This window comes from Varanus komodoensis, unplaced genomic scaffold, assembly GCF_004798865.1.
Source record: "Varanus komodoensis strain SLA01 unplaced genomic scaffold, ASM479886v1 scaffold4, whole genome shotgun sequence".
NCBI lineage: Eukaryota > Metazoa > Chordata > Lepidosauria > Squamata > Varanidae > Varanus > Varanus komodoensis.
In genome coordinates, this window is record NW_025335941.1 from 61197165 (window position 1) to 61208723 (window position 11559).

At 49.9% G+C, this 11559-nt stretch overlaps 1 protein-coding gene across 3 annotated transcripts in view; it reads left to right on the forward strand.

The window, feature by feature from the left end:
* The window catches only part of LOC123029260 (prolylcarboxypeptidase), a 49598-nt gene extending 38464 nt beyond the window's left edge, over positions 1-11134 (forward strand). For all 3 annotated transcript variants that reach the window (XM_044441990.1, XM_044441989.1, XM_044441991.1), the window contains exons 4-9: positions 1-182; positions 2124-2281; positions 3771-3943; positions 7478-7642; positions 8039-8226; positions 10237-11134. In XM_044441990.1, coding sequence (XP_044297925.1) covers positions 1-182; positions 2124-2281; positions 3771-3943; positions 7478-7642; positions 8039-8226; positions 10237-10450 — 1080 coding nt within the window. In that variant the 3' untranslated portion in view covers positions 10451-11134. The remainder of the gene's footprint in view (positions 183-2123; positions 2282-3770; positions 3944-7477; positions 7643-8038; positions 8227-10236) is intronic.
* Positions 11135-11559: the final 425 nt, after the last annotated feature.

The window sequence follows — 11559 nt, forward strand, 5'->3', positions numbered from 1 at the left end:
GATGCCAAACACCTGAACTACCTATCTTCCGAGCAAGCTCTTGCTGATTTTGCAGTGCTCATTCAGCACCTGAAGAGTACTATTCCTGGGACCCAAGACACTCCTGTCATTGCCATAGGGGGATCTTACGGAGGGATGCTTGCTGCCTGGTTTCGAATGAAATACCCCCATATCGTGATTGGGTGAGTGTAGAGCAGGATGGATGCCAGTAAACAATGCTGTCTGATACAAAACCCTCAGAGAATTGGCTGTTACTCCAACCAAGGGTACAATATGGAGGGATCAGAAATACCCCCGAGCACTAAAATATTTTAGCTTAACTGCAACTGAAAGAGCCTTAGGAGGGGCTTGTTGACCTTTTCGAGTGGGGAAAAGCTGGGAAATAACTTGGGGAAAGGGGGCAGGACCCAGTGGTGGTGAGATTAGGACCTTGGGAGAGCTGGGTTGGGATCCTAGCAGAACTGGATATCGTCCGTGAGTCTCCCTCTCCGCTCCCCATGATAGAATATCCATATCTGGAAGGCTAGGCTGGATGTCCTCTCCTGGATGCCTACCTTTCTTTGAGCTTGCAGAGTGCTTGTTTCCACTCTGCCTTTTAGTCTGAGTTTTTCAGGAGCAATCTCTGGCGCTGAGCAGTTTCCATAGGTTTGGGCTGAACCCCAGGGTGGAACACCACACCACCGAGACTGGAGCTGCTTGCTCGTGCCTGAACTTGTATGGAGTAGCATTTGATCATAGGAGGCCCTACCTGAGCTCTGACCTGGCATGGTCTGGACACCTGGATTGCCCTGTTCCCCTTCCCCAGCTTGAGGAGAACCAGGCCTAAGGTAACCTGGTGCCTCCAAACAAAGTGAGAGTTAACTTGTGGTGAACTGTGAAGTGGATCTTAGCCTGACTTTTGTCCAACTGGGAGGCTGCTTTAGCTCAATCTATCTGGGCATGTCATGAGCGGAGCCGGCTGGAGCCGGGGGGTCAGACTAGATGGCCCGGGAGACCCCTTCTGACTTGCACTGTTTCTGTTTCATTTTTCTCACTCTAGAAATTTGAACCATTTCACTAACGTTTTTATTCTTCCCCTACTTTGTGTTGATTAAAAATTTATGTTGTTAACGTTGTTCCACAAGTTATTCCATTTTGTTCGTTGGTTTGAGTGATTGATCTTCAGCCAGTGGGTCCTTCTATGGTTCTTCTTCCTTCACCTCACACCTTCTTGATATTTTTCCCAACAGTGGAATGAAGCATTTACTAGTACTTCTGTAATGCTTCAGTGCTGAAATGTTTTGAAGCCTCATAAAGCCACTCTGTGCACATTGAGAAAGCAGCGTAGACATTCAGGCAACAAACTTGGAGCCCACTGTTTTGACCCCAGTTTGAAACATTTATTTCAGCTTGTTCCTGTGATTGTCTTGCATGTCTTTCTCCACTACTTTCTCCCTGTTACCTTCTTTGCTTATATTCATAAATGGTATTGCCAGCGGCACATCCTCTTTCAGGCTGGGCATGACCCAGACATGGGTCTGAACCCTCAGGCTGAGTACTCAACAAAACACAATCCCTTGCAAAGGAAAATCATCCTCATTTTAAATTTAAAATCTGTGAGTGAAGGCTAAACTGAGATCACATTTGAATTGCTCCGAAGGTTCTGATGATGTGACCTTCGGTTCTTGACTATCCTGCCTTGTCTTACCTCTTGGTTTTTGGTTTTCTTTTCTTTTTGTGGGGAGAGTTGTTGCTTTTGCTGTTGTTTGGTTTTTGCACATAGAATGGGTTGAGGAAGGATGGAATAACAGCACGGTGTTTTATCACTGTTAGTAGTCACAGCCTTCCATCTGGAGGCACCCCTGATGCTGCCAGTCAGAAGGCTGCTATCTCACCTCTTCTACAGCAGAGTTTTGGTGGAAAAGAAAAGATGAAAGAAGGGGAGGCCAGCTGATGGCAAACGGAACAGTTACCTGAAGCTCCTGTCAAGTTCCATGGAAATGGCAGACTGACTGTCCAGTCAAAGCCCTTTCTGGAAGCTTTCCTTATCAGAATCTTGAGCACTGACTGACCTAGTTGTTTCTTTAGGTGCTGGGCTTGACTGCCTTAGTAACCGGCCTCTTTTCTTCCATCTCTGTCCACAGAGCTCTTGCCGCCTCAGCCCCCATCTGGCAGTTTGACGACCTGGTTCCCTGTGGTACCTTTTATAGCATTGTGACCCAAGACTTCAAAAACAGTGGGGACGGTTGTTCAGAAAGCATCCGGAACTCCTGGGCAGCCATCGACCGTCTCTCTTCCTCTGGTGGGCAGCTGGCAAAGACTATACTAACCCCTGTCCAGAATGAAGCAAGACCTTTTGTCTCTCGGACCCTGCTCTGTGCCCAGCCCCACACCCTCCCCCCACCTGAATCATGGTCTAGAAGTTGGGGAACATTCTCGAGGGGAAAAACGGCAGCGCGGAATGGCTGGAAGATGAAGGAATGATTCTGTTGGGGAGGCTAGAATGCTCCTCAATGCAGCACGTTCCAGTGTGGCTGTTGATCTTAATTCCCTTGTGGCAGACGGGGGCCAGACACACAATGGCCCCCTCAAGTATGTGCCGCACAGACACTCACATGAAAGACCACGTGGGTTCAGGCACGGCGGTGGCCGGGTGCATTTGAGGCACATGTAAATGCTAAGCAGCGCAGGGCTAACACTGGGGAAACCTGGGGAGGGCAGCGTTGTAAGGAGAGGGCGTAGCTCAGGAGTCAAAGTGTGTGGGGAAGGCCTGGTTCAGTGGGTGGCATCTCCCGCATGCCCAGGTCTCCTGCCTGAGATCCTGGCAAGCCACGGCTGCCAGTCAGTGCCAGTTGTACTGGGCCAGATGGACCAAGAGTCTCCCTCTGAATGAGGCAGTTGTCTCCCTTTTATGTTCGCTTAGAATTGTGTCCTTCATTATTGTGCCTTTTATTATTGTGTATCAAGTGCCTAAATTTTCTAGGCACTATACTAGGCTTTAAAAATACGTTTCCTCCCAGCACTCTTATGGTCTAAAAGACACGAAATAAAAGGAATGGGGGGAAGGCATGGGGACTGCAGCACACTCCCTCCATAAATTATAGGAATTTTTGGGCTGTGTGGAACAGCACTGGGGAAGAATGTTCTGGCAGGGGGAAAGCTAAATAGCAGCCGGTTCCAACCGAGCTCATGAGAGGGAGTTCTGCAATCTTCCCTCTGTCCCCAGTGCTGCAAAGTGGAACTACCTTGTTAAGATAAAATCTCATTAAGAACTAACTTTGGACCTAAAAGACACCAACCACCACAAAAAAGACCAGTGAAGTCATAGGGAGCTGCCTAAAACTGCTCTGGGGCTGAATGTCGCTTAGGAAGGCAGATCTTTCCACACATGTGCCCCAGGCTTGGCATTCCACCCTGCTTTACTGTGACTGAGCAGTGGAACCCAGAATGGGTTAGGCATACGGGAGTAGGCTCGTGATTGCTCAGGGACACGAGGGCTTAGCACTGGTGATCCGCTGCCAATAAGAAGCCAGCCTGAGCACGGATGGACTATTTGACTTGAGATAAAAGCAGCTTCCTGTGTTTATGTAGTTCAATGCCATTAGAATGGTAGAATAGCAGAGTTGGAAGGGACCCTGGAGGACATCAGGTTCCACCCCGTGCTGTTGCAGGACGCCAAGCTACACCATCCCACTTAATGCCCGTGTTTGCCCCATCTCTGCACCGCTTTGGCGGATTAACTCAATGCTAACTCAGTAGTTGACATTCTAACCTGTGTGTTCTTCCCTTAGAGCAAGGCCTACGTTGGCTTTCTTGTGCATTTCACCTGTGCAGCCCACTGAAAACTGTGGTGGACGCGGCCATCTTCAAAGCGTGGTTGAGTGAGACCTGGGTGAACTTGGCCATGGCCAACTACCCATATAAGGCTGATTTCTTGCAGCCTCTCCCAGCCTGGCCTATTCAGGTAAACTGAACACAGGTTGCTTTCCCCTATGAAGTACAGGCAGTCCCTGGGTTACAAATAAGTTCTGTTTCTGAGAAAATAGAAACTTGCCTTCAAGTCCAATTTGTATGTACTTTGGATCATCCATAGTCGGCCAGGGGCACAGGACCCCCATGAAAGTGGGAAACTATGAGTATCTTTCCCTCCCCCCCACCCAAACTCAGCAGTGCCTCCTCTTTGCAGCAAGGAAATGCTGGAGGGACTTCCCTGTCTGAATGGGTGGGTCAGAAAGCCATGTTTTGGAGGCTTCCCTCTCTCCTCTTTCACTTCCTCTCTGAGGTGTTGACAACTTTCTGCTATATTTTTAAAAATTAATAGGCTTTATAGCAGTTCATTTGTAAGTACCGGTTGCTTGTAACTCAGGTGTTTGTAACTTGGTGGGAAAAGACATGTTTTGCATGCAGAATTTCTCCTGGTTCAAGGCCCGGCATCTGCAGATTGGGCTGGGGAAGTCCCCCGTCTGACACTCTGGAAGTTTGCCACTAGTCAGTGCAAAGCAGGGGGAAGGCAAGTGACTTTCTAGATGTTGGACTGCAGTTCCCATCTGTTCTACCCAGCATCAGCAATGCTGAGGGATGATGGGAGCTGTGGCTCTCTAGATGATGTGGCACGATGCATTCTCACCCTTGGTCCAAATGCAAGCATTAACTGGTGCTTAAAGATGCTTGTGTTTTAAGAAGGGGCAAGTATAATTTCTAGTGCCAAATCTGGGCAGCTTGTGTGCACACAAGAAAACCGCAAATGAAGATGTGAGCCTAAAGCTGGTGGTGGAAAACGATTTTAAGGAAGTGCTTTCTTGAGTGAGCTAAGTCTGCTGTATTGGAAAAAAACAGAGACAAGCCCTTTGCCCATGAGAAGAAACAAAGACATACCCGGGTATTGTGTGAGAAGGCCCTGACTTCATGCCTGCTAACTACCTTCAGGGGAAGCATGCCAAGGACCACCTCCACAGTTAAAAGGTGTTAGCAGGCTCCTTTGGTCTCAAACCCTAAACAGCCTGGGTCCTGAATACCTGAAGGAGCGCCTTCTCCCCTATGTGCCCTCCCACCCCTTGAGATCTGAATCAGTTGCCCTCCTCCAGGAGCCCTCCTTGAAAGAGATCAGGACAGCGACTACCCTGAGGAGGGCTTTCTCTGCGGTGGCACCCCAACTGTGGAACACGCTCCCCAGAGAGGTTCGCCTGGTGCCAGCGCTTTTTTCCTTTCGGCGTCTGGCGAAAACTTTTTTATTCTCCTAATATTTTAATTGCTAATTTGTTTTAAGTGGTGGTTTTATACTCAGCATCGGATGCTGTGCCACCCCTACTCTTATTTCTATTTTTATTCTATTAATGGTGTTGTAAACCATCCTGAAATGTCTGCGATGGGACGGTATAGAAAAGTAAGCAAGCAAGCAAGCACGCACTCCTTCCAGTTTTTAGGCCCTAAGACATCCAGGGTTCTGTTCTGATAATGTTTTCTGCAAGGCAGATTTAAATCCTGGTCTGTTCAGACTGATAAGCGCTTTTTCCCTGTTTTTTGTACCCCTCCCTGCTGGCTTCTTAAGGCCTGTTTGTTGGTTGGTTTTTCCCGCCCAACAGCTAAAGCTTTCTGAGCCGTTCACAACGATTTCTCAAACTACAACGTCTGTTAAGGGAGCCTGTGAGTTTTTGCAGACTGGAGGGAAGGGAGAGAGTCTTGATTTTTTTTTTTTTTTTTTTTTGACCAGCCACCCCAGGCCACCAGCACCTAAACCTAAGATGGCTCCCTCCCCTTCATTCCTCTCCCCCACTTGAAAAAAAAAAGTGTATGCAGCCTCTCTGGGTGGCGAAAGTTTGTTCCCTTTCTTTCTTTTGAAACAGAGTGGGGGCCTCGGTGAGAAAACTAATGTGATTATCCTGAGTGAGGGGTGTATTGAGAGCTTGCAAACAGCTGAATTTCTCTGCCTAATCCTTTTCTGGAATGGGGGGTGTGGTCCCCTTGAGGAAGCAGGGTGGGGGGGAATTTTCTCCCCACTACTTTCCATAAAGGTTGCTGCCCCCCAGGGTCACTCTTTAACTTCCATGTGGCGCATCTGTGCTGGCAAAGGAGCTTTGGGGAACCTTTGGTTTTCCAGCCAAGAGGCTGCTCAGTGGACTGGAAAAGGCTAGAAGTCATTTTAATAAGTGATTAACTCCCTCCCAGCCCCATTGCCCAGAGCCTGCAGAGCTCCGAGTGAGCTGGTTCCTGCCCAGAGATGCTTGTAGAAGTAGTCAGAACCACCCCGCACCGCCTCTTCCTCACTGGTCTGCTAGATCGTGTCTCATTGAGTCTTCCCTCCTGTGTACAAAAGCAAAATATTAACCCACTCTCAGCCTGCCCAGGATGCCTAGGAGCATTTTCTGACCCAGCAGCCGTGTTCCAAAGGCTGGAGTAGCACGAAGAAGTTGTACCTCCTTGTCTGGAATCGCTGAGGGGCTGTGCAAGGTTTTCCATCATAAGAAGAAATGACTACAAGTTCTAAACTTCTGGGGACAAAGTTCTGAACCATTCAGGGGTGGTACCATATCTTCTCTCCACTATTTTCAGTAACCGGAACCTCCCTGAATCAGGAGATCGGACTGAGACCTTCTTCCCAATTTGATTCCTTGGTTACTGTCCCAAGGAGAAAATCCAGGCGAGGATAGCCCTCATGCCTAGCTCATGTATATATTGGTTGAAGGTGGGTTGGATCAACTCCAGAGTTGCCCTTTCAGAAAGAAAACTGACACCATAAAATTGCCTTGAGTGGGTTAAAATCTGTTCAGCATTTGATTTTTAGCTGCAGCTAGCCAGATGGTTCCTGGCCACCTACAGATAAAAACCAAATCCTGGACGCAACCGTTCCCTCCAGTCTGCCCCCACCATTTGGAGAGAGGCTGCCCCTGACCATGGAGGTTCCATTTGCTTTTCATGGCTTGCATCCTTTGTGGATGTGTTGAACCTTTTAAAAGAAAGGTAGCAAACCCTGTTGTCCATATTTGATTTTTGAGAGGAGGGGAAATCCTGTCTCTCCGTACCAATCCCGACGATATAACTGTTTTTATACTCATTCGTAGTAATTTATTATATATATTTAATTTTGCTATCTGTAGACTATTGCATGGGTTTTTAACAATCCTGTATGATGCCTTGAGAGGGCTTTGCCCTCAAAGCCTGCATAAAAAAAATTCTAAATAACTAAAATAAAGAAGCACCGTGTATGTTCTCCCTGTTCCTTAAAGGATGGCTACAGACCTCCATCTTTGCACACATCTGCACTTGGTGTGTTGTCAGATCGCTGATGCTTGGCAGGAAGACCCCAGGAAGATCCTGGTGGATGAGCAATGACAGCACAGGCCAAGAGTAATTTCACCATTTGTGTGGTTTCTTTGACTGGAGTGAAACTTTGGCTGTGGAAAATACTACCTTGTCTGCAGGTTGTTTTTTTTAGCAACTACCATTAATCTCTGCTTTCTCTGGACTCTTAAGAGCCCTCTCCTTTTCTGTCTTTCTGCAGGCAGTGTGTCGTTACCTAAAAAATGCCAAACTGCCTGACAAGCATTTGCTGCAGAACATCTTCCAGGCAGTCAACATCTACTACAACTACACAGGCGGTGTGTCATGCCTTAACATGACTCAGACTGCCACCAAAAGCCTTGGGATTCAGGGCTGGTATTATCAGGTGTGTGTGTTTCCCACCATTTCTGCACAACTGCTGGAAAAGTGGAGTTTGTGGCTTGGGCGTGTTCTCTCTGTGTGCATTTAAAAGGGCTCTGGGTCAATTCTTGCCTCTTCAGTTAAAAGGATCTCCTAGCAGGTGAGATGAAAGAAGCTGGGTTACCTCTGCAAGGATATAGGGGGAAAAGCCTTCTCCCCACCCACCCCCCCTCTAAATTTGTCCCCGAGCTTTTTTGGAACTGTGGGCAGACACAACTGGGAATGTGAGAAACTGGTGTGGGACCTGCCATCTTTTTTCTCGCCGATTTGGCAATGTTGCATGTGTTAGAACTGGAGATATCCAAGCGCTTGTGTAAGGAAGGAGTAAATGGTTGCCTTTCTCCGTGTGCTCCTCCATCAGGCTTGCACCGAAATGGTCATGCCCATGTGCTCGGATGGCATCAACGACATGTTCGAGCCACAGAAGTGGGACTTCCACGCATACTCAGAAGAATGCTTCAAGGTCTGGGGAGTGAGGCCTCGCCCTTCTTGGATCCCCACTCTCTACGGGGGGAAAAACATTAGCACACACAGCAACATCATTTTCAGGTGGGCTGCTGAAGCATCTGCTCACATTCGCGCTGGGCACGGCAGGAATCTTGTTCAGAACCGGCAGGGCTTGTCGCTGAAGTGGCTCGGAACTCTTCCAGGGAGGGAGCTGGGATTTTGGCCAGCAGGAGGACACTTCTGCACATAATAATTCCCTCTGTCCAAGATTTTCTTGCGTTCAAACTCTGTGAGCCAGGGATGCCTTGGGAAAGACATGATGACTTTTGTCTAGAAGGGTGGCATCCAAACAAAACCACAAATGGATCCCCTCCCTCCATAAAAGAAAAGAAAACTGGAGGGCAGAGCCTGTTGCTCCACGTTCCCTGCCTCCGTTTCATCTCGAACACTTTCCTCCTCCTCTCAGCCTTGGCTAGCCTGTGCTTTCCTGCCTGTCAGTTTCTCCCTTGAGTGGCAGGTCAGCAAAATGAGAGCCCGCCCCTTACCCCTGTTACTGGGCAACAGCTCGAATGAACCTGGGTGGGCCCCGGACCCCAAGCCAGAAGGAGCCTGAGACGAGACTTGGAGCCAAAACAGTTTTATTCTAGTGCACTTTAGAATAAACGGAGACAGAGGGGAATGAAGCTCCCAGAACAGAGTCTCAAAAGTCACACTCCTGTATGTGCCTTTTATACCCTATGTGAGCAATTAGGTCACCTAATACACACCTAATGCATCATTGCACATATACACCCCTGCTGTTAGCTTCAAAGAGTCCTTTCTTCTGTCAAGGACCAGACATTTCTTTCCCATGTCTATTTCGTATCTGCTTGAGATTCACATGGGCTTGCCATGTTCTTACTCCCTCCACATTTGCAACTTCCATGGCAGCTAGAACCGTCCCTTTGATTACTGTATTCGAGGTCAGGCTAGCTTCTTAGCTGTGGGGTACACAAAGTTCATTTTGTGCTTATTCCCCCTCCCTTCTGGGACAGTATAACTGGTGTTTTTCCTATGTGGCCTTCCTCTGGCCAACCACTTTTGGGGTGCTGTGTTTGGCAATGCCCCCACTGGCATCTTCCTCCTAGCATGGCTGAAGGCCTCGGCCATTGAGCCAGGATGGAAGCATTCTGACTCACAGCAGTTGCCTTCCCCAAAGGGAATCTGCCTCCCCGTCCTGAAGGCCTGTCCAGTCGATGCTGCTGTAGGTCAGATGCGGCATCAGGACTTAATCCTCCTAAGCACTGCACAGATCTGAAAGGGCAAAATCAATGCCGAGCCTGTGGGCAAAGCCTAAGGCACAATACAAAAGGAAAAAGGAGCAGGAGGGAAGAAGCCAGCCAGCCCTTGGGGCTTCGCTTGACAGGATGTGCTTCGTGGGAGGCCAGGGACAGCAGGCCCCTGGCAGCCCCTGCTCCACCAGCTGATGGTGGGGGCCAGAGTGTGCTTCCATTCAGCCTCGCAGGGGCCAGAGAAGTGGCAGTCGGAACTGAGTGGACTTTTGGGCAGGGAGCAGGGAAGCAAGCGCCGTCCAGGGGCTCCTCCACTTTTGCATGAAGCTGCCTTATCCCAAGGCCTGGTCCTTCAAGGCCAGTATCATCTTCTCCAAATGTCAGCCACTCTGCAGAATCCCTGGCAGGGCCTTGCCCTCACTGCTCCTCTGGAACACAATGCAAAGAGGAATAGCCCCTCACAGTAGGGCGCAGGTGATACTGTTCCCTCCCCATCCCTCTGCTTGCTTGCACAGCTTGCTGGTTGCAGGGAAGGTGTGCCTGGAAGAGGCCGACTTGGTCCCACACCTGCCTACGTGGGAGTGGAGAGCTTCAAGCGCCTAGAATTACTCCTGCGATCTTACGCTATTCATGTCTCACTTTTCAGCCAAGATCAGTTTGTACAGAAACAGGATCCAAGTGGCGCAGTGATGGAGCAGTATCTCCAGGCCCCGGGCTGACGGATGGTGCAAGAAGGAACTACCCAACGGTGGAGGTTTAGGGGTGGCACAGCTGTGCTGTCGTCGTGTCTCTAGGTTCCCAACATGCAGGCGTGGTGCTTATTTCTCCCTTTCCCTTCCAGCAACGGCGGGCTGGACCCCTGGTCGGGGGGCGGAGTCACCCAGAACATCACAAGTTCTCTGATCACCATAACGATCCCGGAAGGAGCCCATCACTTGGACCTGCGCTCCAACACCCCTTATGACCCTGCCTCGGTGCTGCAAGCGCGCCTCCTGGAGGTCCGCTACATGAGGCTCTGGCTGCAGCAGGCCCGGCTTGCCAGGCACCCCAAATAACTGGCGACCGTCAGATTTCGTACTGCTTTCTCCTGGCGACCTCAGAGGGACGGAACTGAGCTGTCTCTCTGGCTTGCTTTGCAAGGTTTCTTTTCTTTCTCTCTTCTTGCACTGACACACTGCAGCTCTGGCTGGGGAGTTGGATCACTGCGTCCCTGCTCAGGCATCTGAGGACATTTCCCTCTGCTTGTGGCTGGGCAATGGGACCCACGGCCGGAAGTGTGGAATGCTATCTTGAAAGGGGGAAGGCAGGCACTTTCCCTACTCCCTGGACATAATGCATCATCGACCTTCAGGACTCATTGCCACAGGATAGGATGAAGCCGGTAGCTTTAAAGGGGGATTGGAGAAATTCACAGAAATCAGGTTTGCCAATCGGTGTAAGCCACGGTGGGGAACCCGGTGGCCTTAGGTTGTTTCTGGACGTGTCTGCTCCCAACATTCCTTGTCAGTGGGCTAATGGGAGCTGGAGTCCAGCCACAGCTGGCTGCCCATGGGTCTCCCATCCCTGCTCTGCGCTGTTTGAAGTTCCCTCCTACAGGTTGAACAGCAGCACTGTGGGAAAATTTTGAGCCTTGGAGGCACCTGGCTCACGGGGGCCAAAAGAAGAGGGTCCTGCATTCGAGAGGCTCTTGGTCTGGGGTTAAGCTCTCACTGAAGTTTTGGTGGCTGACCAGATTGTATGGGGGCGGGGGGGGGGGGGGGGGGGGGTTTGGGGAGGGGATCTTTCTGTGTGTCTGCATTTCACACATCAAGGGCACTGCAACTGTGAAGACTGTTTGGCCAAAATGGGACCACCTGCATCTTCTCCCTCTAGCCCTGGTGGAGAATTTGGGGTGGGGGGTTCTTCTTAGGAGTTCACCCCAACTTTAGTGCTGATTTGGCCAGCAGCTGAGGCCTCCATGGGGGAACCACCAGGCCCCCAACTTCCTGCATGTCCCCTGATGTGAATGGGGGGCATTTTGCAGGGTATAAGCACTGGGAAGATGCCATCTTTCCTGTTGTGTTCACTGCTCTGCTACTCTCACTATCGACCCTTTTGGACCACATCATTCTTTCTGCAGTCTCGAAGGGGCACGGAAAGGCATTATGGCAGCAAGCAGCAAGCA